The sequence below is a fragment of the Myxocyprinus asiaticus genome, chromosome 42, assembly GCF_019703515.2.
Source record: "Myxocyprinus asiaticus isolate MX2 ecotype Aquarium Trade chromosome 42, UBuf_Myxa_2, whole genome shotgun sequence".
In the NCBI taxonomy this organism is placed as follows: Eukaryota; Metazoa; Chordata; class Actinopteri; order Cypriniformes; family Catostomidae; genus Myxocyprinus; species Myxocyprinus asiaticus.
In genome coordinates, this window is record NC_059385.1 from 6,509,729 (window position 1) to 6,537,149 (window position 27,421).

The following is a 27,421-nucleotide window of genomic DNA, read 5'->3' on the forward strand; positions in this document are numbered from 1 at the left end:
GCAGTCACAGGAAAAAAAAAAAAACATGACATCCTACATCCATTCATGAAGATCACTATTTAAACCGCTGTTTTCTTTGCGTTTGGTAGTTTTGGGGTGCAAACTTTTTGGGCTGCTGGCACCATTTAGTTTTTTAAGGGCATCATGCTACATCTGTTACTGATGTTGTGTGTGGTTTTTCTGGCACACAGTGATGATGAGTGATGAAAGATTTATTTATAAATATGTCCTCTTTATTGATGTCTAATATAGGTAAAACATTTTCAAAGTTAATATGTTGACAGAAATGTAATGTTGCACTTTTGGCTTTAATGAGATTAGATGATTTATTAAAATAAAGGTGAATTTTTGAGTATATTACAGATTCTTACTATTTTTCCTCAGTAGATTTCTGTTATGATGAAGAGCATTGAGGTGAGTTAATTTTGAGGAATAAGCAATCATTAGTCTTTTTTGCCCAATCTTAGCAAGTTTTTTTTTTGTATTTATTGTTTTATAAAAATTACCATTTTTGTCATCGTATTTCAATGAGAACTATATTGGTAACCAAAAAAGACAAAAATGTGCCTTTTAGATCCATATGCATGGGGTTACAGCTACCCTTCCTGCCATCCTCTTCTGTACAGCCATCATTCTCTGATCAACCTGGACCATCAGTTGATAAAGAACGATTCTTTAGACTCTCTGCATCTGTATGGTTTTAATTTGACCCATAAAGGTCATTGGAAGCTGATAAATCAGGGTCATTCAAGTGAGTGTCTTTGTTTATCCTTTAAGGCTGGATTACACTACACAATTTAAAATCTGAACAGATTTTTAAAATACTATGCGTCTTTACAATTACCGATTTTGAAAATCACCAAAGACCAAACATGGCCATCACACACCAAACGACATAGGTGTCTCTTCAGTATAAAAATAGGCATTTCCCAATCAGTGGTCGTTATCAAACCGGGATGAGCGTTTTTCAACTGCTTTTCTCAATTTGCCTACTACAAAGAGATTCCCTACTTTTATTGGATAGTTGAAAAATGCCCATACCGGTTTGGTAGCGGCCACTGATTAGGAAACGCCAATATTTGTTCTGCAGAGAACTTGCCACCAAAGGACTAAGGATCACACACTACCAACTGTCATGTTGATCCGATCACAACAAGCTTATGCACAAACACACTCTTCCATTCTAGGAGATGCATTACACATGTAAACAAACATGCAAACTCCACTTGAGCGCTTGTTCGTCATCATTTCTTGAGCTTTGATTTCCATTGGTTGCTCACCATATGACCATACACTATGAGATTTTCTCTGCAGCCATAGATAGTCGGCTCAAAAATATCAAACATGTTTAACATCCTCTGACTAGATGGAATCGTATTCGGTGGGTAAGTAATCGGAGTCAGTACTCATTTTATACAATGCAATTTTCTTAGACTCTGACTGGCCTAAAATCTGAAGACTGGAGCTGTCTAACCCCGACTAGCGCATACTCCACCTGACTGAAAATCGGGACTAAAATCTGTGTTAAAGTCATGTAGTGTAATCCAGCCTTTAGAAAGAGATTTGGTAAAAGCCCAAGAATTAGGCTATGTTGGTATTCAAATAAATGCAGATTTAATTAATTTATCTCAATTAAGCGAATATCTTATCCAATGCAACTTGAGTGCATGCTATGTGTCACTAGTGTGGTGCCATACTCTACTGGTTGAACTACAGGAACTGTAGCTTAAAGGGATACTTCACCCAAAAATGAAAATTCTCTCATCATTTACTCACCCTCATGCCATCCCAGATGTGTATCCCAGACTTACTTTCTTCAGCAGAACACAAAGAAGAATATCACAGCTCTGTGGGTCCACAGAATGCAAGTGGGTGCCAAAATGTTTAATCTCCAAAATGCGCATAAAGTCATCATAAAAGTAATCCATATTACTCCAGTGGTTAAATCCATGTCTTCTGAAGCAATATGATAGGTGTGGGTGAGAAACAGATCAAAATTTAAGTCTTTACCATAGATCCTCTTCCCTGCCCAGTTGATGGTGATAGGCACGAAGAATGCGAATCACCAAAAATAAAAGAAGAATTTAAAAGTGAAAGTGGAGAGTGATTGTAAAAAAGGACTTAAATACTGAAATGTTTCTCACCCACACCTATGTTTATGTGCATTTTGGAGCTACAAAATTTTGGCACCCATTCACTTGCATTGTATGGACCTACGGAGCTGAGATATCCTTCCAAAAATCTTCATTTGTGTTCAGCAGAAGAAAGGAAGTCATCCACATCTGGGATGACATGAGGGTGAGTAAATGATGAGAGAATTTTCATTTCTGGGTGAACTGAACCTTTAATTCTTTGACTGAAAACCATGTCTTTTTGTGCAGTTGTGCTGGAGGTTGGTAACTGTATGCAGGTGAGTGGCGGAGGACTTCCTGGAACTTATTGCACTGTCCAGTTACATTTCCACTGGGGAAGTGCCTCCTCCAATGGATCGGAACACACCTTGGACAACATGAGGTTTCCTATGGAGGTTTGGGCATTTATTTTACCATATCTAAAAACTAATAAACTAAAAAGTACCATTGATCACATCACAGTTTTGTATGTTTTTTTCATTCACAGATGCACATAGTCAACATTAAATCCACACATCCAAACTTGACATCTGCACTGGAGGATGCAACTGGCCTTGCTGTGCTTGGAGTCTTCATTGATGTAAAGCATAGTATTATCATGTTGACTTGACAAAGCCAACATACTGTCATTCTAAAGACATGCCCTGCATCCGAAACCATGTACTGTCACAGTATATTTCATGCCTGCTCAAACAATACTACAGCTATTGGTTAATATTTTGTTTTATCTCACTCCAAAGGTGGTGTTTTTACACAATGAAAACTTCCAGCCCATCACAAGCGTACTTCCTTCTGTCGCCTACAAGGGTCGGTTAAGACTAAACTGCAATTGTTTGTTTCAAAACAGGTGATTCTGTAATAAAATGCAGAGTCTCTGTGGAAGCTTAATCCAAATATTGGTTGTTTTCTTGTAGGACAAACTAAATCAATCAGACCATTTCCTCTTATTGATTTGTTACCTCAGAACAACTTGTCGCAGTATTACCGTTATCATGGCAGTCTCACAATGCCACCCTGTTCACAGGTGGTTTTGTGGACTGTGTATGAAGTTCCAATCTATATTTCGTGGACTGAGATAAGAACATGCATTACTTAGGCCTGAAACATTCATAATGCAAAGCAAGTACGCTGTAGATGTTCAGCGTTGCTGCAAGGTCACTACATCGTGCATTACATACTACAGTCACATTTATACATATAAATGATGCGATCAAAAGTGCATTTGAACAGCGGTGAAACACTTTCTTATGATGTGTTACATTCATACGAGCAGACAGAGAAGTAAGTTTGAAGTAAGTTTGGAGCAGAAGAAATAGAAATAAACCTTGTGTAAATTGTCAGCTTTACGCTAAGCTAAAATGCTATTTCTAGCCATTTTACATGCACATCTTACAAGGCACAATCATATTTTGTATCAAGAAAATTCACATTAAATCATAATTCCTTTTTTTCTAGTAAGACCTGTGATATTAGGTGAAATTTTTGTATTGTTTTCCTGTCAAAATATCTAAAAATCCTTAAAACAAGATCAATTTGATGTACACTATACTGCCAAAAGTATTCGCTCATCTGCCTTTAGACGCATATGAACTTAAGTGACATCCCATTCTTAATCCATAGGGTTTAATATGACGTCGGCCCACCCTTTGCAGCTATAACAGCTTCAACTCTTCTGGGAAGGCTTTCCACAAGGTTTAGGAGTGTGTTTATGGGAATTTTTGACCATTCTTCCAGAAGCGCATTTGTGAGGTCAGACACTGATGTTGGACGAAAAGGCCTAGCTCGCAGTCTTCGCTCTAATTCATCCCAAAGGTGTTCTGTCGGGTTGAGGTCAGGACTCTGTGCAGGCCAGTCAAGTTCTTCCACACCAAACTCGCTCATCCATGTCTTTATGGACCTTGCTTTGTGCACTGGTGCGCAGTCATGTTGGAACAGGAAGGGGCCATCCCCAAACTGTTCCCACAAAGTTGGGAGCATGGAATTGTCCAAAATCTCTTGGTATGCTGAAGCATTCAGAGTTCCTTTCACTGGAACTAAGGGGCCAAGCCCAGCTCCTGAAAAACAACCCCACACCATAATCCCCCCTCGACCAAACTTCACAGTTGGCACAATGCAGTCAGACAAGTACCGTTCTCCTGGCAACCGCCAAACCCAGACTCGCCTATCAGATTGCCAGATGGAGAAGCGTGATTTGTCACTACAGAGAACGCGTCTCCACTGCTCTAGAGTCCAGTGGTGGCGTGCTTTACACCACTGCATCCGACGCTTTGCATTGCACTTGGTGATGTATGGCTTAGATGCAGCTGCTCGGCCATGGAAACCCATTCCATGAAGCTCTCTACGCACTGTTCTTGAGCTAATCTGAAGGCCACATGAACTTTGGATATCTGTAGCGATTGACTCTGCAGAAAGTTGGCGACCTCTGCGCACTATGCGCCTCAGCATCTGCTGACCCCGCTCTGTCATTTTACGTGGCCTACCACTTCGTGGCTGAGTTGCTGTCATTCCCAATCGCTTCCACTTTGTTATAATACCACTGACAGTTGACTGTGGAATATTTAGTAGCGAGGAAATTTCACGACTGGACTTGTTGCACAGGTGGCATCCTATCACAGTACCACGCTGGAATTCACTGAGCTCCTGAGAGCGGCCCATTCTTTCACAAATGTTTGTAGAAGCAGTCTGCATGCCTAGGTGCTTCATTTTATACACCTGTGGCCATGGAAGTGATTGGAACACCTGAATTCAATTATTTGGATGGGTGAGCGAATACTTTTGGCAATCTAGTGTATCTTGTTTTAGAAACAACAGTGCATAAGATATTTAGGTTTTTCAGAGAATGTATTTTTAACATGTGTATTTTGTCTTTCTGTACTGGCAGAGTTTTTAGAGTCAAAACAAATGAAAAAAATCTACCAGTGCTGAAGAAGTAATCCAAAGTATTTAGAATACGTTACTGACTTTGTGTAATCTAACAGAATACATTACAAGTTACATTTTACAGCATGTATTCTGTAATCTGTAGTGGAATACATTTCAAAAGTAACCCTCCTAACCCTGTCTATATCATGTAGATACAAACCAAACTTGGAAAAAACCAATGTCAATTTTGTCATTCTGTGAAATACCCAAACGTACCTCAAGCAAACTTATTTATTTTAATAGTTTGAAATAGAACTGATGTACATGTAAAAGTGTTGAAATTAAACTGAAACGACACTTATCAGTCTGTTTTATTTTGACTAGCTCACACAAGCACGTTGTTGTAGTGGCCATACCCATTACGTCCTGTTACTGACACTGGGTGCACTGCTCACACAAAGAACTGTTGTTTCTCTTTTGAGGTTTCTAGGTTTGATAAGCCGATCAGTGAGGTCACTCCCTGGTGCTTGCAGACAGTAGAAAACATTCTCCTGAGTCAAGGTCTCAAACTGAATACACATCACCTGACTTGTGTCAAATGGCTTCTCTAGACTTGAATGTGGCTATGGAGAGTAACTCAATATGAAAGCCAGATGGCGAGGAAGGGCTGTGCTGTGACCTCCTATTGACTAAAATATAAGTAATTAATCCTAAATGAATGTACATGTGGGAGCCCGCCGCCGTCTACTCCAAACCTAGGAATCCACGATGAGAAAACATCCAAATTGTTATATAAATGAGTTGTAATTAAGTGTACAAAGACAAAGCAGTCTGAAAAAATCCTTTATTTTTCCATGATCTTTTTCCATACATTTGTGGTATAATAAATAGACAAGGGGGTATAAGTAGATTTCACCAATGTCCCTTGCCATTTCTGAATGATAATGCTTTCCCCCACACTGCAAACAGATTTTCATAGAATTTACAACAGAAAATAAAAAATAAAGCTTGACACAAGCTGAAAATACTGCCACCAGCTCTTTGCACTCACTGTCAAATAGACCTTTCCGAGCCGTGACGCTGTAGCAAATCCTCAGGACCAAAAATATATATATATATATATTTCTATTTATATATTCACAGTTAAAGTATTTACACATAATAATCCAAAGGAAAATGGGCAGAAAAAAGACGTTTCTACAAGAAACAATCTTTCAAAAGGAAGTACAAATCTGTTTTATATACAAGATGCATCATTTTCCTTAAATTAGCTATTCAACCCCTTTTTTATCATAGAATGATCCCTGAAAAATAGTCATTTTAAATACTCCATTTGCTGCTCGTAAAAGAAGAACGATGCATCACTCCCCATCCAGATAAAAAAAAGCCTCATTCCTTTATACAAATGATCATATCCTGTACAATATAAACATATTTAAAAGAAAGAAAACAAAAAAACGGGAGACCTTACCCTGTGAGTGATCTAATGTAAAGGACGTGATTTATAGCTTGGTCTTGTGAGCGCCGGTTGGATTGATGGGGGGTGGTAGCTTCTAGTGCATTTATAAACATGAGCAAATCAAACAAGGAAAGCACAGTGACCAGATGCTGCCTTGCAGGTCAGTAGGTCCTTTGGAGCAGACATTTGGCTGTAATGGCTCTTTAAACACATTTTGATGGTTCAATACTGAGCAATATGCAAAAGAACCTCAACAGATCACCTTAAGTACCAGTGGAGAGTTTTAGGTACAATTTACAGACACAGACTTGAGTGGAAACAAGTGAAAACAGGCTGCCTTTAGAGCGACACTTTAAGTTCCCCAAGTACATATTTGGCACCGTGTTTGACTCCTTGATCTTCAAATCTTCAGGGTCCACACCAGACGATTTTAGGTTGACTTCAAACTGAGCAGCTCTCAAAGCACTGACGAACCTAATACTCCAGGGCCTTGATTGTTCTAAATACTTGTTATGTCTGAAGTTGCATTTAACTAGATTATCAGTAAAGCATCAGCATTTAAAGTGATATTATAAATATATTTACTGTGTCAATGCACACATTTAATAACACTTAATACTATGAGAACCAGAGTCATACACTAGGGTGAATCTCGTGTAACATGTCTAGGTAATATTTTACCCCAAAGTAATAAAAAAAAAAAAAAAAAAAAAAAAATTATATTTTGATAAAATATATATATATATATATATATACATATATATATATATATTAGGAACATAAAGATTTTTTACATAGTGACATTATTTTTATGACAATTAAGCACACTTTCACACATTCCAATTACTGTAAAATGAAAAAAATAATGATGTATTAAAGGAATATTCTGGGTTCAATACAAGTTAAGCTCAAATCAACAGCATTTGTGGTATAATGTTGATTACCACAAAAATTTATTTCGACTCGTCCCTCCTTTTCTTTAAAAAAAGTAGAAATCGAGGTTACAGTGAGGCACTTAGAATGGAAGTGAATGGGGCCAATTTTTGGAGGGTTTAAAGGCAGAAATATGAAGCTTATAATTTTATAAAAACCCTCCCATTAATTCTTCTGTTAAAACTCATGAGCTGTAAAGTTGTTTAAATTGTCATTTTTACAGTCGTTTTAGGGATTAAGGGTTTGTTGACATTACATCATCATGACAACAAATTTGTAAAATTGGCTCTAACTTTACACAGAAAATGTTAGTGATTTTATCACAGTAAAATCATGTTTACACGCCTACTGTTTGTCTTGTGACTATTCTTTTGAAAAAGTATTTTAACATAATAAAAAAAAAAAAATTGGCCCCACCTTCACTTCCATTGTAAGTGCCTCACAGTAACCAAGATTTTTGCTTTTTTTAAAGAAAAGGAGGGGCAAGTCAAAATTAATTTCTGTGGCAATCAATATGCCACAAATGCTGTCGACTGATCTTAACTTGTATTGAACCTGGAACATTCCTTCAACAAATGAAATTGTAATGAATTTGTACATCATGGTAGTTTGTTGTACTGCCTTTAATTTATGCTATTTAAAAAAGAAATCACTGTATTACAGTAATGGGAATTATCATTGAGAATAATGTGAATTACTTGGGAACTTCAAAGGGGGGGGGTGCTTAATTTTCAATAAAATAATGATAATGCTAAAATCCTAATGGTTCTAAAATTTGGCCTAATTTTCTTTATGATAAATGTAATTTCATTTATTTTTCTTGGGGGTGAAATATGACTTGGATGTGTTTTCATGAGATTCACCCACTAACTGACCTGAAACCAGTGCAGGTGGATTTTGCCATCTGTGTTAAAGTGAATTGGTAGAGAAAGTAGGAGGTTTCATGAAAAAGCAACACAAGTTTGCAGTATTGCAGAATAGCAGCATCGTACTGTCAACATTGGTGAGAATTCCCATGTGAATCAGAATCAGAATAGATGAATATGAAGCCAATTGCATCTCCACATCTTCATCTACCAAGTGAAAACCAAAGTCTTGACTTGAAAAAGTGAGATGACACATAAGATGATGCAGAATTAGTAAAAAGCTTTCCATCTTGAGTGTTAGGAAAGTGTAATCAGTATTAAAGCAGCTTTCTGTCTTTACACATTGAAGACACTAGGGGGCAGTGCACACACTTAAATTTGCAGAACAATATTGAATAGAACGTTATAATGGAATAATTGAGAGAATAAGTGTAGTGTATTGTTTGGTTTGCTTTTGATCCTCTGAAAAGCTCCATTCGGTAGATGCTACACAAAGCGCTGGCTCAAGTACTGTGATGAGATCTTTTCACTTTGTGTAAATTTGCCTGAGCTTTGGACCTTGTCTACTCATTTGTTTTGTGGCCGACGCAGGTGTGCTATTGTTGAGCTGTAACTGAAGACAATTGACCCAGTTCCCCTGACATTGGTTAGTGTCACAATGCTAAACCTGGTGAAATCTTTCCTGGTAGCAGAATTTTTTTGCATAAAGTTGTGAATATCCAAGTGAGCTCGTTTCGTAGAGAATGACAGTTCTGGATTGAGCTAGGGGGAGTACATGGGCAGAGAAGCAATTAAAAAATATTTCAAATTCAAAATTCAAAATTTTGTGCATGTTGGACAGATATGAGCAGCTTAAAGTGTTCGGGGTTAATGTTCAGGGACAGGGCGGTCTCTCCATAACCAAACTGCAGAGGAAAATTGGACTGACACAGACCATGAGCTCCACGGGCAGACAAAGTGTGCCAAACGGGCTGACAGCAAACCTAGTGCCCAAACATTTTGGGATAAATATGGTATTTTTGTACATACAGAGGTCAATGGAAGAGTGGTAGAAAAACTCATTTCTTTTTCATGCTTGAAAGAGCACCTGTAAATCGTAAACAATCGTGAAAAGGTACAAAAAGAAGTCCCAGACACTTAGCTGCACAATGTAAATTCAGTGGATGTGTTGTATTACACCCACTAGTTCCTCTGTAGCTCCCTGTGGTTTGGCATGGTGTCTCCAGAAGACTGGGCGTCTGGGCTTTCGGGGCAGTGTATGTTATAAGTTAGATCTCACCTACCCAGCTGGGGTTAATTTAAGGTTCCCCTGCAGTTCTCTGCACCACAGAGGCACGGTATCTTCTCGTCCTCGATGGGGAACTTGTAATCGTAGGTGATCTCCTCGTTAACATTTATTGGCTGCCGGGAGTAGATGACGATCTTTTTCTGTGACTCCACAGTGATGACCTTGGCATAACAGTTTGGCTAAGAGACAAAGAAGAACAGACACGATTAATATGGTTTCCACTTTCAAACCTAGCCCCTTGTTAAAAAAAACAAAACAAAACAGAAGAACAGGCACAATCATTATGGTTTCCACTTTAAAATTAGCCATTGTTCAAAAAACAAAAACAAAAAACAAAAAAAACAGACATGGTCAATATGGTTTCCACTTTAAAAATAAGTCCTTGTTCAAAAACAAAACAAAACAGAAAATGAAAATGAAAATAACAAAACAAAAACCACATCAAAACAAACATAAACAGCATTTAAGGTGGTGAACTCACATTGCAACTGTGATTGATGAAGCGGGCGAAGTTGCCACATTTGGTTGCGTCTATAATGGTATCGTGATCCACACGGAACATGTAGCTACTGCCGATGCCCTCTTCTTCGTAACGCTTCTCTCGCATGTCTGCAATAACCTGTAAATGAAGACAAGCCGTTAGGTACAATCTTCCCAAAAGCAGTGGTGCTGAAAGTCTGGTTGAGTTTGTGCTCACTTGTCGAATATTCTGGCCAACATATTCAATAACCATCTCGTCAGCAGCAATAGGTTCCATGGCAAACAATCCCCAATCATGAATGTGACTTTTGCAGAACCGGATCTTCTTTTTACGGAACTGTGGAGAAGTCGTGACTCATTAGATGTTGCCAAAGGCTTATATGCAAGAAAAAAGGAGAAGGAAATTTTGCACTGGCTGAATTAGTACCAAGTGGCATGGACGCAGCATCATGTTAATCAATAGTTTTCAGTTACCACTGCCATTGTAAAAATGTGCATTATCAGTCAGTCATAATTACTTTATTCAGTGAGTGAAAGTGTCTGTTAACAGGGTTAATCGGTTACCAAGACACAAATGAGTAGTATTTGATTGGTTAGGTGATCTCAACATGGCGGCCCCCGTGAGGCAGTCCAGAACCATGTAAAACAAAACATCTTGTATTAGGCTACTGACATGATTGGATTCTTCCATCACATGTGAGTGTAAAGGATTTTTAAATTTTTTTATTATTGATTTCTTTGGGGGGAAATGTTTAAATAGGAAAAAGTTCTAAGCGCACCTTTAATTTAGTATTTTTCAATTTTTTTATTTGTCTTACCTTAAGCTGGTTGAACTTGAGGAGGTCGCTATCACAACTGAAGGAGGAGAGCAGGCGTCGCTGTTCAGATCGCCGCTCTGAACCTGCCCTAGAGGACGCTTGGGGCTGTGCTGGAATACTCTTCCCCTGTGGAAAAAACACATGCAAAATCACATCAGGGCCTTAAGAAAACTAGATTAATGAAGAATAAACATCTGTTTGTCATCACTGCTTCCCACCTGAGTGTCCACATCAGGCTCTTCTGACTGCAGGCGTGAGCTGTTCAGATATTTCATTTTGTCTTTCTTGTCAATTTTGTAGTAACCCTCACTGCGGGCGCAGCCAGTGACATGATCCCGTATGCCATCTTCTCTCCGCTTCCGCTTCACCCCCGGGACACTAACCGCATTGGTGGGTTCAGAGGAGTCAAGGACAAACAACTTTTTACCAGGAACAAATATATCTTTACATTTACATGAAAAGTGGACCAATCACATCTGTTGTGGTCTGCGTCGACGCGACATGCAGTTATTGTCCCTGTTGCTGACGGCACGCTGCACGTGTGTTTGTAGCCTGCTAGCCTGCTTAGCATTGCTTATTCTTATTCTCATACGTTCGTCATTTTATCCTTTGTCATTTTACTGTGTGTTTCAGGTTTTTCCACTTTTCTACTGTTTCATCTATGTGTATTTTACCTGTTGCTGCAGGCGCCTTGCTTGAGTCTGTGTTTGTAGCCTGCTAGCTTTTTTTAGCATCGCTTATCTATCTGTTTTCAGCTTTTAATCCTTAACATCTGCCATTTTCAGCACGCAACGTGTTTTCCCCCCGCATTATTCTCTTATCGCGATTCAACTGCATGCATTTTCCACGTGCATCCGCTTTCTATTTTTATCGCAATTAAACTGCGTGCATTTTACAGCACGCAACCGTTTTTCTCCTCTGTGTTACACGGATTATTGCATCGATCTGTAAGCATCGCTTATTAAAAACAACCATAACAACAAACAACTGCGTGAGGGATTCACATCAATCTCAAACCCTCACCGCTCAGCAACAACAAACAACAACAATCAATTGCGGTAAGTCATGGCATCTGCTCATGTTATTTCTTCCTGCATTGCATGTCGCATGTTTACAATAGCTTCTTCCGTCAGCAGTGAGGGATTCATATGTGATAAATGTAAAGAATTAGTCAGGCTGACGGAGAAGGTTAATGAGTTAGAGACACGCATCCGAACGCTAGTGGAGGTCAGTGAGCAAGAGAAGCTGGTAGTTACTGTTTCGGATGCGGGCAGTACAGAGAGCAACACACACACTTTGGTTCCGGCTGTAGAGCCCCCGCAGCAGGGCGTTTGGGTGACGTCTCGGCGGCATACTCGCTCAGCAAAGCGACACCACTCTCCCATTCTTGTTAGGGTTTCCAATCGATTCTCCACACTCAGTGATGCACCCATTGAGAATCATGTTGAGAGAGCCCATGTTCTTGTTGATTCTTTTGTAAGGAACGTGGAAATAGAGACTCCATCCACTATTGTTAAATGCATTTTGGGTGCCAGAGCGTCTGACATCAGATCAAATTTACAAGTGCTGGCTAATGCTAAACGTAGATTTTCTAAAATTGTTATTCATGTCGGCACTAATGATGTCCGGCTTCGCCAGTCGGAAATCTCTACAGATAATGTTAAAGAGGTGTGTGAATTTGCAAAAACGATGTCAGACACTGTAATATGCTCTGGCCCCCTCCCTGCTTGTCGTGGTGATGAGGTTTATAGTAGATTAGTGTCACTGAATGGCTGGATGTCTGAGTGGTGTCTGGAGAATGGAATAGGATTTACAGACAATTGGAAGAGTTTTTGGGGTAGACCTGACCTGCTAAAGAGAGATGGACTCCATCACTCCAGGGAAGGTGCCGCTATCCTCTCTAGTAATTTGGCTCATAGTCTTAATTATGATAGTATTTGACTAACTGGGGCCCAGGTCAGGAAGCAGATAAACTGGTTAATCCGAACGTCTGCTAGCTGCCTTGAGATGTCACACAATTCATATAAACTACAACACATAGAGACTGTATCACCTAGATATCACAGAGTCTGTGTCTGTTCCCTGAACTACCCAAACACAAAACTCTCACTAAATCATTTAGAAAAAATTTGATTAAGGTCAAACTTGAACAAAACAAAAAAATTTAAGATAAACATCATATGAAGGTAGGCCTATTAAACATTACATCTCTTTCTACCAAAGCAGTAATTATAAATGAAATTATTACAGATCATAGTTTGGATGCGCTCTGTTTGACAGAAACCGTGTTTAAACCGGATGAATATATTAGTTTAAATGAATCTACTCCCCCAGGTTATTGTTATAAACATGAGTCTCGTCTGAAGGGTCGAGGAGGAGGTGTTGCTACAATTTAATTAAGTTTTTGGTGTTACTCAGAGGACAGGATATAAATTTAAGTCTTTTGAAATAATAATGCTTAATGTGACACTGTCAGATATAAATAAAAAAATGATTTTGCCCTTGCTACAGTATATAGATCACCCGGGCCTTATTCTGATTACCTTGGTGAATTTACACATTTTTTATCAGATCTTGTAGTTACTGTAGATAGAGCTTTAATTGTGGTGACTTCAACATTCAAATAGATAATGAAAATGACACACTGGGAATAGCATTTATCAACATTCTTAATTCTCTTGGAGTCAGACAAAATGTAACAGGACCAACTCATCGCCATAATCATACGCTAGATTTAATTCCATCATATGGAGTTGATGTTGAGACTATAGAAATTCTGCCACAGAGCGATGACATCTCGGATCATTACCTCATCTCTTGTTTGCTGCAATCAGCTAATGTTACTAACTATTCTTTCGACCACTAAAGACAGCTTCACTAATAATCTTACAGATCTATCTCATACACTCAGTAAACCCCAAAGCCTAGAAAAACTTGATGAAATAACAGAAAATATAAATACAGTCATCTCTAGCACTCTTGATAGTGTCGCCCCCCTTCGATTAAAGTAAATGAAAGAAAAAAGCCCTGCACCATGGTACAATGATCACACTAATGCTCTCAAAATGGAGCGCAAGTGGAAGAATACAAAATTAGAGGTATTTCGCAGTGCATGGAAGGATAGTGTCTGTAACTACAGACAGGCACTAAAAGCTGCCAGGTCAGCATATTTTAGCAAACTCATAGAAAATAACCACAACAATCCTAGGTGTTAATTCAATACTGTGGATACATTGGTTAGAAATAAAGCCTCAACAGAACCAGATATTCCGTCGCAGCACAAGAGTAATGACTTCATGAATTTCTTTACTGATAAAATTGAAATAATCAGAAATAAAATTGGAATTATGCAATCATCTGTCACAGTACCTCAGAAAACAGTGTCTCATAATTTTCCTCATGTGCAACGTTAATCCTTCGCTGTCATAGGTCATGAAAGCCACAACATGTATGTTAGATCCAATACCAACTAAGCTCTTAAAAGAGATATTCCCTGTAATCTCAGAACCTCTTCTTAATATTATTAACTCCTCGCTATCCTTAGGACATGTCCCAAGAAATTTTAAAATAGCAGTTATCAAACCACTTATTAAGAAGCCACAACTTGATCCTGGAGAACTGGCTAATTATAGACCGATTTCAAATCTCCCGTTTATGTCGAAAATACTAGAAAGGGTAGTATCCTCCCAAATATGCTAATTTCTACAGAGAAATAGTATATATGAACAATTTCAGTCAGGATTTAGGCCTCATCACAGTACAGAGACTGCACTTATCAGAGTTACAAATGACTTGCTCTTATCATCTGATCGCAGCTGCATTTCACTTCTAGTGCTTTAAGATCTTAGTGCTGCATTTGACATGATAGATCACAACATTCTCTTGAATAGGCTAGAGAATTATGTTGGCATTTGTGGAGTTGCATTAGCATGGTTTAGGTCCTATTTAGCAGACCGCTACCACTTTGTCTATGTAAATGAGAATTGACAAACCAAACAAAAGTATGGAGTGCCACAGGGATCAGTTTTAGGGCCTCTGCTTTTCTCCTTGTATATGCTTCCCCTGGGGTATATTATCAGGAATCGTGGAATAAGTTTCCACTGTTATGCCGACGATACCCAACTTTATATTTCTTCAAAACCTGATGAGATTTCACAATTCTCCAAATTAGCGAGTGTATCAATGAAATAAAAGATTAGATGGCCAGAAATTTCCTTCAACTCAATTCTGACAAAACAGAGGTACTAATTATTGTACCAAAAACCTCTAAAAACATTAGAGTTTGACATTTGACTCTTGATGAATGTACTGTTACATCGTCTTCAACAGCGAAGAACTTAGGTGTTATATTTGATACCAATATGTCCTTTGAAAATCAAATTACCAATGTTTGTAGAACAGCATTCTTCCACCTAAGAAATATTGCTAAATTATGACATGTGCTCTCTGTCGCTGATGCCGAAAAACTAATTCAAGAGTTCATGACCTCAAGACTAGTTTATTGTAATGCATTACTGGGAGGATGTCCAGCAAGATCAATACATAAACTTCAATTGGTTCAAAATGCAGCAGCCAGAGTGCTGACTAGAACCGAGAAATATGATCATATTAGCCCCATTTTATCATCGTTACATTGGCTACCTGTTAAATTTCTTATTCATTTTAAAATTCTGTTAACTATGTACAAAGCTTGGAATGGTCTAGCTCCGCAGTACTTAAGTAACCTTCTACCATGCTATATTCCATCTCGTTCATTACGATGACAAAATTCTGGCCATTTGTGGATAAAAATCCACAAAAGGAGGTAGATCCTTTTCATATTTGGCTCCTAAACTATGGAATAGTCTCCCTAACACTGTCCGAGATGCAGACACACTCAGTTTAAGTCTAGACTAAAGACTCATCTATTTAGCCAGGCATACACCTAATTTATCCTTCAACTCACAATTAGGCTTCTTTAGTTAGGTCTGCCGGAACCAGAAACATTGATCGTGATCTATAACACTGCAATAAATTGAATGGCATTTATGCTAATATTATTCTATTTGTTTCCCTGTCTCAACCTCGGGACTCCTATCCTGAGGTCACCAGAACCGGCTGGATCCAGCTCCATTCCTGCTTCATGTTGGACTCCACTGCAACGTGTTACTGAGTGATGATAACTAATAGCAGCCGGTGCCAGCCAAACATCACTTCATTCTATTACGATGGACTTCAGAGGATGAACTGATGCCAACTCCAACCATAAGACATGGGATACTTCATATGCCATTGACTGAAGCTTGGACTTAGGATAGACCTCATCGAAATTACCGGCCAGGTTAAACTGCGATGCACCTAACTGATCTCTGCCTACATCACCTCGGTCAAATGATGGACTACACTCTTGGAATGGAATACACAGACTATCAATTAATTGCCAACAAAACCCTTCATCAGCCAACTAACAAGGACAATTGCATCTATGTGAACTTCTGCAGTTAATCCAGGATGGACTTCAAAGACATAGACAGTTCATACAAAATCTTTGTTTAAACACTGACCCTTAACACTTAGTTTAATAATTTTAAACCATGACTTGCACTATACATAAGTAATATTGGCATTATATTCATGATGTTAGCCAGAGGGGAACTGGCCCCCACAGTGAGCCTGGTTTCTCCCAAGGTTATTTTTCTCCATTAACCAACATCTTATAGAGTTTTGTGTTCCTTGCCACAGTCGCCTTTGGCTTGCTCACTGGGGTTATAAATACAATTATTATTGAATTACTTATTTTTAAACACAATTCACAATCGTATTTTATCAAACCACACAATGATTACTCTAAGACATTATAGATATTACAGTTTCATTTTCTGTTAATGCATGATCTTCTGTAAAGCTGCTTTAAAATGACGTGTGCTGTGACAGGCACTATACAAATAAAAATTACTTGACTTGACATTAGCGATTAATGCATTATTACAAACTCAAACTACACAAATGTCTTCTAAAGACATCAGTTTTCACAAAGTTTAAAGTGAATGTAATTTTCTGTTGTTAAAATACTTTCCCGAACCCAGCTTAATGCACTAGGGTAAGTATAATAAGCCATTCATATGGGCTGGTTTGAGTATTTCTGTAACTGCTGATCTCCTGGGATTTTCACAACACTCTCTAGAACTTTCTCCGAATGGTGCCAAAAACAAAAAACGTCCAGTGAGCGGCAGTTCTGCAGATGGAAACGCCTTGCTGATGAGAGAGGTCAACAGAGAATGGCCAGACTGGTTCGAACTGACAAAGTCTACGGTAACTCAGATAACTGCTCTGTACACTTGTGGTGAGAAGAATATCATCTCAGAATGCTATTCTGAGATGCGGGTTGGCGCTGTTTTGGCGGCATGAGGGGGACCTACACAATATTAGGCAGGTGGTTTTACTGTTGTGGCTGATCGATGTATATATATATATATATATATATATATATATATATATATATATATATATATATATATATATATATATATATATATATATATATATATATACAACATACACACACACACACACACACACACACACACACACACACACACACATACATGTATATCTAGAATTATTGTTGTTGTATAAAATGTGTTAACAATGTTCTTAGTCTTTCCTTACTGTGACAGGGCGGCCCAGACACAGAGGCTACAAGAGTCCAAACTGAATTAAATCCCAGATGCAGTTTACTGTGCGACCAAATTTAAAAAAATAACCATATTTTTGGTTATTATTGTGCTACCAATTTGGTTCATAACACAGGACTTTTAATAATAAACAAGCCCGAAATACACCGGGGACTCTTATTTCTAAATGTCTAAGTTGTGACCTCACTGAAAACTGATCTACTGTATGATATCTTTTCAGCTGATTTATCAAAAAAGACCGGTTCAAAAGAGTAATTTGTTCAAGAATCGGACATCATGGCTTGCGCTGTGTTTATTATTGTGTGCAGCGAGCTTATCTCAACAGAATGGGTGAAAGGGGTCCTGGGTAGCTCAGCGAGTAAAGATACTGAATACCACCCCTGGAGTCATGAGTTTGAATCCAGGGCGTGCTGAGTGATTCCAGCCAGGTCTCCTAAGCAACCAAATTGGCCCGGTTGCTAGGGAGGGTAGAGTCACATGGGGTAACCTCCTCGTGGTCGCCATAATATGGTTCACTCTTGCTGGGGCGCGTGGTGAGTTGTGCGTGGATGCCAAGGAGAATAGCATGACGCCTCCACACACGCAATGTCTCCGCGGTAACGTGCTCAACAAGCCATGTGATAAGATACGCGGATTGACTGTCTCGGACGCGGAGACAACTGAGATTTGTCCTCCGCCACCCGGATTGAGGCGAGTCACTACAACACCATGAGGACTTAAAGCACATTGGAAATTGGGCATGCCAAATTGGGGAAAAAAACAAAACAGAATGGGTGAAAAGAGGTGTAAGACACTGGCGTGCGCTCTGAAGATGTAATTCAATAACTCACAACGTGATATTTGAAGAAACCACATGTGAACGCACTCACAGTGTGGAAAGACTGTCGCCATTGGTGGCTAAATTTGTAATAATTGTCAAATTTTTTAAACTTTTTAGTCGCATTTGCCAGAATTTCAGTCACAGTCTGGAGCCCCATGGGGTGAATCTGGGGTAGGACTAACTGTTTGTCAGACAGAGTACTGGGGGAGTATGTGGAAAACCTAGTCATTACTCATAAGTTTTGCCATTCCGCTGGTTGCCACTAGGGGTGCAGAAATTACGCAGCAGCTTTAATAAAATTCTACTAAACTGTCATCAAGATTCTGGGAAACGCTTTAATAATTAGACAATTAGACAAATATTTTAAGATCAAGAGGATGTTAAGACTGTAGCAATAAAGGATATGAGGATGGTGCACCCAGAGTGTGTCGTTGAGCCAGTCATTGCCATTGTCCTGCTGAAGCATCTTGTCATAAGTGATCTTAAGGTAAAGCATGTCCTCCTCATCAATGCCATTATTCCAGATGTCATACAAGATGGTCATCTCCTCGAATTCTGAGCGGGGTAGAAAACTGGGATGGGGCGGTGTTATCACAGGGGAGTGCATGGATAACAACAACTCCTGCCAGCCCCGCCTCTGTCGACGTGTCTTCTGAATAGGTTCCTCCACATAGAAGAGCCTGTCCTCCACCTCATGGGGTATGACTGTCTGAGTTTGGTCTTCTTCCTCCAAGGCTACGGCTGTGGAATCGCTATCTGCTTCTTTGAACGTCTCTGAAGGGTGCTCTTGGAACACGTCGTTTAATGGTATATCTGGAGACAAAGAGGCAACCATCGGAGCTGGAGACTCTTGGGCATCTTGAGGAGCAACCACAGACCCCTTTTTAGTCTTGGGCCTGCCTGGTTTCCTCTTCGGTAGAGTAGCATCTAGGGGCACAGGAACATCTATCATTGGAACAGGTATGTCTTTTGGAGCAGAGGTGGAGGAAGTTTCTACAGAAGATGGGGAGGAGCCTTGGGGTGGCATGGCTGGCTCCTGAAGTGAAGCAGCATGAAGGGGAGGGCCATAAAAAGGAGAGGAAGCTGCATTGTTTGGTAGGCTGCCTTGAGGAGAGGTGCTGAGCAGAGGCTCTTTGAAGAGAGACTTCTCCTCCAAGCTCTCAGAAGAGGCCTTCCTGTGAATGGGAAGGCCTGCAGCTAAAGCAGCAGATTCAGGGAAAGCTGGGGTGAAAGTAAGGTCTCTACCTGGAGTTCGAGGGATGCCAGCACTGAGAACAGGGGATTGGGCAGGGTAAGAGAAAGGGCTGCCGGGAATGTGCGGGGAGCTCAAGCTGTTACCTGTTAGCGGAGTTTCACTGCCTGGTGTGACAGGAACTGTATCAGTGCTTTGAGACTTGCCTAAACCTCGAGGTCTGTCCGTGAGGTCTCTGCCCGGCGTGTGTGGGATGTCCTCTTCCATAGGCAATCGCCCACGGACAGGCAAATCAGGCAAAGCCTCCGGGGGTGGAAGAAGGGAACGTGCTTCAAGGACATGATTGAGGGGAAGTGGCAGGTGCATGGAAGGGGCAGGATGAGACCGAGGGATTGAGGCCTCTGATTCTAAGGGAACTGGGCCATCACGACCAGGGGTTCGGGGGAATTCCTCCTCTATGGGGATCTTTGGTCGGTTGTCCTGATCACTGTCTCCAAACGAACCTATTGGGGTGGGTGGCCGCAGGCTACCAACGTCCTCCAGATTCGTTTCAGTTTTGGGCACTGGAATACTGACCTTCAAGTCACTGTCAGGTTCCTCCACTAGAAAGAGATGACAATCAATTACCATCTGACTCCACAACACAAAGCTCAACTGCTACAGGCACATCAATACATCAAGAGGTGCTTTCGCACCATCGAGGCAAATGGTTATTGCTGCTGAAAGGGAACTGATTATATGGTTACGGTTTCTTTTTGCATTGTGGTGCTGCAAAATCAGAATTTGAATTGACTGACTGGACAAGTGACCAATCATGAGTCATCACATCATTAAAGCTGTTCCAGCAGCAAAATTCACTTACCCTGAGTAAGGTTGCTAACAATGCTGAGAAATTCATGAGAAGAACAGCTGTAATCGTACCGTACCGAACAGTGTTCAAGTGGAAATGCTACTGGAAACATTACTCACTGTGCTCAGAACCGTTCTGCCCAATGGTGTCAAAGCGCCTAATGTAAAATAAAGATTCTGACCTGGCGCTCCTTTGGGTGATGGAGGTCGAATGTCTTCAAGACCAAGTTTGACTGAGCTCAACGTACCACCGATCTCTGCCTCTTCTAACGCCTCTGTTGTCTCCTCCTCTGGGGGTGGTCCAATGGGAGTACTGGGGGCTTTTAGATCAACATCTTCCTCTTCATTGGAGGATGAGGATGAGGAAGATGAGGATGACGATGAGGTTTGTACTTCGTCTTCATCCTCTATTCCAACAAATCTTTCCTCCTCTTCCTCCTCTTCCTCCTCCTCCTCCGAACTTGATTCATAGTCGGATGAGCTCTCACTCCCGGAGGAATCCGAACCAGATTTGGAGGACGATGAACTAGAGGCTTCTAAGGGAGGAAATGTGGTAAAAGTCATTATCTCAGGCCCATGAAAGTGACCAAAAGGACACAATAATCATCACTCAGAGTCATTACCATCATCTGAAGAGTCTGATGATTCACTCTCACTCGACTCTGATTCACTCTTTTTGTCCTCATCTTCTTCTTCCTCGATATCCTGGGAGGGCAGGTTTGTGTTAGGTTTGGCTCAAATAAATCACTGTGTTAGAAATACAGCCTGATGACTATATTTTTACTATTTCTGAAGAAAATGTTATTAGTGTTTTTTGGAACAACTTGCTGTCACGATGGTTAAGTGTTGTGGCTGGTTTCCAGGGCAATGCTATTCAGTAACTAAAGCCCCTTACACACATGCAGCGACTTCCAGCGACAGCAACCTCTGGCGACTAGATGTGGGCGTGGCGAGCGACATGAAAAAGTTGAGAAAAGTTTAACTTTATGCAAATGAGGAGCGACTTTTTGGAGCGACAACTAATAGGAGTGAAGACGGTGTTCACTGGAGCTCACGTCACCTGTCTCCTTTGTGGTAATAGAGTGCAGGCAAGACAGAGAGAAATGAATGTTTCTGGGAGCGATTTCACTGTTCTTTATGATTTGTCTGTAATCACATACATGGATATAATAAAAAAATAATGCATGGAAAGGAAAATATCGGCAGTCTGAGTGAGTTTGATTCATACATTAGTTCATTCATCTTGATCTGATGCAATGAGCACTGCTGCAGATCATATTAAAACACTCTCCCCTGCAGAATGTTCAATTTTACGGAAAAGATAACTTATTATTTGTCAAATTAGAATGATGTTTTATTATTGGCAGTCTGAGTGGGTTTGAGTTGTAGATTTTGTACATTGATAGGCCGCTAATCTGGTTAATGATTAAATGCATTGAGCACTGCTGTAGTTTATGTAACAACACTCTCAACAGCAGAATGTAATTTTTTAGTGACAAGAAAACAAATTCCTTGTCAAATTAGAGTTATATCTTGGTTTTACCAGCAATATATCTTAGCAGTTATGGCCGGATGTGCAATTCACAAATAATGTTAGAGTGACAGCAGCAGGAACACCCATGAGGGACTTCATAGTACAGAGACTAGCGACTTCAAGCGATAATGTCACTGCATGTGTGTATGGGGCTTAAGGTGTTCTGAGAGTTTTTAGCATGTTGCTATGGGGTTGCTAGGGTTCTGCTCCCTATATATGGCTTCAAAGGAAGTCCATGGGATTTTTGTCTTGTTTTATTGTCAGCCAGGCAAAAGTTGTAAGTCTGATTACTTAGAAAAGTAAAAGCACACCTCTCCTCCACATGCAGCATGATTTGATGTATCACTGATTTAAGTACAACAAACAGTGCAGGGTGAGTTACACACCAAAATTAAATTATTTAGCTTAGGGGTTTGTTCAAATCAACCCTATGCATGAGCAATAACAGCGATGCTTGTCAAACTGCTGAAATGGCACAAGCAGTTTAAAATCACCTTGCTGGAAGACAACCTCTCAGAAGCATCTTCCTCTGGCTCCTCTTCATGGTCCGACAGTGATGACTCCTCTTTACCGGAGGTTTCCTCCTCCTCCTCACCCTCACTGTCCAGCTCCAGAGGCCTGGCTGGCCTTCGCTTGGCAGCAGAACCACTGCCATCCACTCTGGATCCGTCCGGGCAAAGTTCTGTTCTTTCTGATTCGGAGAACCAGCCACACAGAGTTAGTTTATTGCAACAGAATGAAACCATGCAAATTATTCTTACTTGAAAATCAAAAGTTCATAAGTGTGAATATGTTGTCCACTTATCTAAAGGTGAAGGGTGTAATTTCTTCACCACTAGTGGCAACAAATGGAATTGCAAAAATTATCAATTATGACTTCAATGTTTTCAAACAGGTTTCAAGCACTGCCCTCATCTACAATGCTCTCAAACAGGTAGGATCACCACAAACTTAAGCCATATGTTACGCCAATGTTGTTATCAACTCTCACATCAAATCAGTTTAAAGATCACTGAAAATTGAACTGAAAACTGAGAACTGAAAATAAACTGGGCCCTTCACATATATTACTATAGTTCTTGAATAAATATATGGAAAAATAACATGGCAAACTCACCTTCATCCTCCAGCTCATCATCGACAGGTGTGGATAGTCTTACTCTCTTGTTGTCATTTGTTGATGTTGGCTCAGAAGGCTGTTTCCTCTTTACCTGCAATTAAATTAGTAAAATTGATAATCATCAGCTAAAAAGAACACTGGCTCAGGTAAAACAAATACTAACAAAACTAAAAGGTTGATAGTTTGGTACCTTAAAGGATGGTAATCTGATGGCACCACGCAGGCCGATGCCAAGCCCCATACCCTCAAAGCCCAGACCCTCAACCTTGTTCCAGTTCTCTAGCAAACTAGAGGATATAGTCTCTTTGGGCTTGGCCCGTTCTTTCTCCTCATCCTTGCTCTCACCTGTCTTAACAGGTGTAAGTGTAGCCTGCAGGCACAGAAATATGATGTCAGATGATTTCTTTAGTATTGCAAACATGACCTCAGGCGAAGCCTTAGTTAAGGCAATTTTGAGCAGTTGTCAATGCTCGTCAACTACTATCTGCCCCAAAACAGCAACAGATGTGATATAAATTGAGCAAACCATCTCAAGAAGAATTTAAGACAAACAAAAATAATTTTGTTGCTTTTTCAGATGCCACAAAAATAAATACTCTGACATTTGACACTTGTCATTTAAGATTATAAATAAAACATTAAATATTAAACAAAGCTTCATCATTCTCTATCAAGCGTTTACAAATGTCTCTTCTGGTAGAGGAAAAAATGTATGTGTGGAGTGGACATAACCAGAGATATTCTTCAAAATTTAAAACTGCCAGTGGCAAAATGAAAAAGGTTTCTTCTAGGCAACCCTGTACGCTTAGAATAATTTTCATGTTTTATTCCCCCGTTTTAAATTTCTCGATTTTAACACAGGCTTTCATAAAATCTTGATGACCCTTCCTAAAAACTTTCTTGCTTTCAATCTATGGCAAGTTTGGTGCATGCTATAAATTAAAAATACTTAACTGCAGAATTTCTCCAATTTTGACCATTCGGAATCAAGTAAAATATATTCAAAAAAAGCTTCACAAACCTTTGCAGAACGCTCCTGTTTGTCCCACCACTCATCAAATGCTCTGAAGGCCACCACCTCCACCATCTTACGGTTGAGATCTCTTTTCATGATGGCCTTCAGCTCTTTGACAATAACCATAAGTACTCCATCCACCGTGGCTTTGTGAGGGTCTTCCTTCTGGGGCTCATAACCTGGCGGTGGGACAGCAGGATTAAACTTGGGTACACTGGGCAGAGACCAGGGTTGCCCATGGCCTACACCGGCAGCAGGGGCAAGAACCATAGACAGAGGTTGGTACGGGCCCCCAAACTGCATGGCACTAGCTGCAGCCCCTGCTGCGTCCCCGCTCATGAAGTGGGGGTAGGGATACGGTCGCTGGCTCTGAGCAATACGACTTAACATCTGAGTCTGCATTTGGAAAGACATGTGAACGCTACCCCACTGTGGTACGGAGCTCATTAAGTCCACCTGCATTATGGGCATCATGCCAGGGGGAAAGGGGTGCAATGGATGTAGCAATGCATGAGGGGCAGCCAGGTGTGGAACGGTTGAGTGGGGTGGAAGAGGAGGTGGTGGCAGGGGGAAGCCAGACTGTGGAGGGGGCAGAGGGGGGAACCCTGGTGGGGGCATGGGAATGGTCTGCATTGGAGACAGGGCAGAGTTGACCACAATGCTTTTGGCACAGTCCCCACTGGCAATGGGTGTGCCAGGCATCTCATCGTCAGATATCTCCATGTCTTCACCCGAAGACTGATGGCCCTGTATCAGAAAATAACATGTTCTGTTAGAGCATGGTGAGATCTGGTGAACATTGATGAACTAGTTACCTACAAAAGAAACAGAAAGATAAATACTATCTATGGTGTCTAAGATTTAAACTGCAATAAGGTCCTTCATTTGAACTGACATGGCCAACTACCATCAGATTTTGGATTCTGTTATTGCATTTTAAATGGGGTTATCTTGCTCTTGATAAGCAATAATATATGTAGTAAGTATGTGACAACAAATTTTGGAAAAGGGTTTGTTTAAAAAAGTATGAGCAATTGTAATAGTGACACTTGCGTTAGCATGTGCCATTAATTATCACTTCAACATTCTGCTGAAATAATGTCTTCTGAAGTAAACAGCAATGGAGAATTTAAGGGGTAGTTCACCCAAAAAGGAAAATTCTCCCATAATTCACTGACCCTCATGCCATCTAAGATGTGTATGACTTTCTTCTGCAGAACACAAATGAAGATTTTTAGAAGAATATCTCAGCTCTCAGTTCATTCGATGCAAGTAAAAGGTGGCCAAACTTCCTATAGTGCCATCTACAGTTTAATGGATTATGTTTATGCTGACTTTATCTCCTTTTTGGAGCTTCAATGTTCTGGCCACCATTCTCTTGCATTGAATGGACCTACAGAGCTGAGATATTCCTCTAAAAAATTTGTTTGTGTTCTGCAAAAGAAAAAAAGTCATACACATTTGGGATTGCATGAGGGTGATTAAATAATCAGAGAATTTTCATTTTTTGGAGAACTATCCGTTTAAGGCTCCTTTCATTACCCTCATTACAGTCACAGCACATTACATTTGTATATACACAGCTTTAATGAAATGCTATGAAATTATTACTGGATTTCTTCATGTTTCTATGTGTGGTTTGCATTTAAACAGCCACAAAAACAACTATACCGGGTTATCAACAGAGGTGGGTTGTAACATGCTACATTTACTCCTTCCTTTCATTACACTACTGGTTTTAATTAAGTAAGTTTTAATAAATGCATAATTTATTGAGAGATTTTTGAATGGGACTTTTACAACAGCGGAACTTAACAGTTGCGCTCTGTCACTCAAGTCCACCACTGCAGAAGCAGCAGCAAGCGCTCAAACAAACACTTTCTTTCATCACGCAATGTCTTCATTTTACACTAAGAAAAGCGGATATTTCAAGATAAAATTAGAAAGTTAAGAAAACTCGTTGCGGCAAGTTTTAGAGATTGTAATGACGTGAGCTTGTCTGTGTTGTGGTGACGGTCATTTTCAGGGTGATTCTGTAGCTATGGGCTTTTATGACATCATTTTCTAAGTATACATTTTTATATCACTGCTGAAATATATCAGTGCCTACTGTATAAATCCATGTAAACATCCGCGTTAAGTGTAATTGCCTTTTGCTTTGCCTGTCGCATGCGTGCGTGATTACTGGAGCGCATCTCTGCGCTTGCAAACAGCACAGCAACTATGTGTTTGACAGATGCGGTGTGTTTTTCTCATGGCCAACATAGAACAAGCTCTGAACTTAAATAAGCCTAACACGCTTCTAAATACAGAGATAAGGTACAGTTTACCCTTACTGTACAGAACTAATCACCTAAATTCTTTCTACACTGAAAATACTGCAGCTTAACTAAGAATCCATTCAGGACTTTAAAACGCTGTGAAATAGCGAAGGTAGCCATTAATAAAGCATGATCTTGCTTCGTTTTATTCAGCATTATATATGATTGGGCCAGTGGAATATCATTCACATTTTTCACTGTAATAATTACTAGAAACTGGTTTCCAAACGTCTCTTCTAATTCCCAGATTCATCTAAATCTGACAAGCATCCTTAAAGTGATATTTCAATCATAAAATTAATGTTCTGTCATCATTTCCCCACCCTCATGTTGTTCCAAACCTGTGTGACTTTCTGTATTTTGTGGAACCCAAAAGATGTTAGACAGAACGTTAGAGACTGACAGCCTCAGTCACCATTCCCTTTTAAAATATGGAGGAAAAAACAAGCAGTGAAAGTAAATGGTGACTATAAGGCAAACATTTTGTCTGACATCTCCTTAATTGTGTTGCATTGAAGAAAGTCATACAGGTTTGGAACAACATGAGGGTGTATAATGAAAGAATTTCCAATAATAATAATTATTATTATTTTTTAATTTTTAATTTTTTTTATTATTATTATTATTATTATTCCGTAATACATGTTAAATGTGTATTAAGTAATGGAATACTGGAGATTAAACATCCATTATGTTACATATGAAAGTAACTAGTTACTCGCTACTTGAATATTCTTTTAATTTGATACTTTTTTACTCTTACTCAAGTAATTATTCGCATTATTGCTTTTACTTCTACTTAAGTAATAATTTTTTTCAAGTAATTGTACTTTTACTTGAGAACAGTTTTTGGCTACTCTACCCACCTCTGGTTATCAATGTAGATAATAGATTTGAAACAATTCTGAGGTTTTATTACAGGATGAATTCAGCTTCCCAAACACTTTCAGACATGACACAGGTTTTATAACGATGGTTTAGGAGATTTAATAAGAACAGCACTATCCTGATGGTCCAGCTTTTAACAAGCAGGAAGTAAAGCACAAAGTGAGCCAACG

General features: G+C 39.7%; 1 protein-coding gene and 1 pseudogene across 3 annotated transcripts in view; one reads left to right on the plus strand and one right to left on the minus strand.

Annotated features, from left to right (window-relative positions):
• Positions 1–144: 144 nt before the first annotated feature.
• LOC127432263 (carbonic anhydrase 12-like) lies at positions 145–3,228 on the plus strand (annotated as a pseudogene).
• Positions 3,229–5,824: 2,596 nt separating this feature from the next.
• Positions 5,825–27,421, minus strand: part of setd1ba (SET domain containing 1B, histone lysine methyltransferase a) — a 33,366-nt gene continuing 11,769 nt past the window's right edge. For 2 of the 3 annotated variants that reach the window (XM_051684539.1, XM_051684537.1), the window contains exons 8-19: positions 24,049–24,789; positions 23,218–23,397; positions 23,025–23,118; positions 22,402–22,598; positions 20,997–21,078; positions 20,556–20,909; positions 18,738–20,126; positions 11,057–11,232; positions 10,839–10,964; positions 10,238–10,357; positions 10,022–10,159; positions 5,825–9,719 (exon numbers count right to left, since the gene is read on the minus strand). In XM_051684539.1, coding sequence (XP_051540499.1) covers positions 9,546–9,719; positions 10,022–10,159; positions 10,238–10,357; positions 10,839–10,964; positions 11,057–11,232; positions 18,738–20,126; positions 20,556–20,909; positions 20,997–21,078; positions 22,402–22,598; positions 23,025–23,118; positions 23,218–23,397; positions 24,049–24,789 — 3,771 coding nt within the window. In that variant the 3' untranslated portion in view covers positions 5,825–9,545. The remainder of the gene's footprint in view (positions 9,720–10,021; positions 10,160–10,237; positions 10,358–10,838; positions 10,965–11,056; positions 11,233–18,737; positions 20,127–20,555; positions 20,910–20,996; positions 21,079–22,401; positions 22,599–23,024; positions 23,119–23,217; positions 23,398–24,048; positions 24,790–27,421) is intronic. The other variant, XM_051684538.1, reaches the window with a different exon arrangement.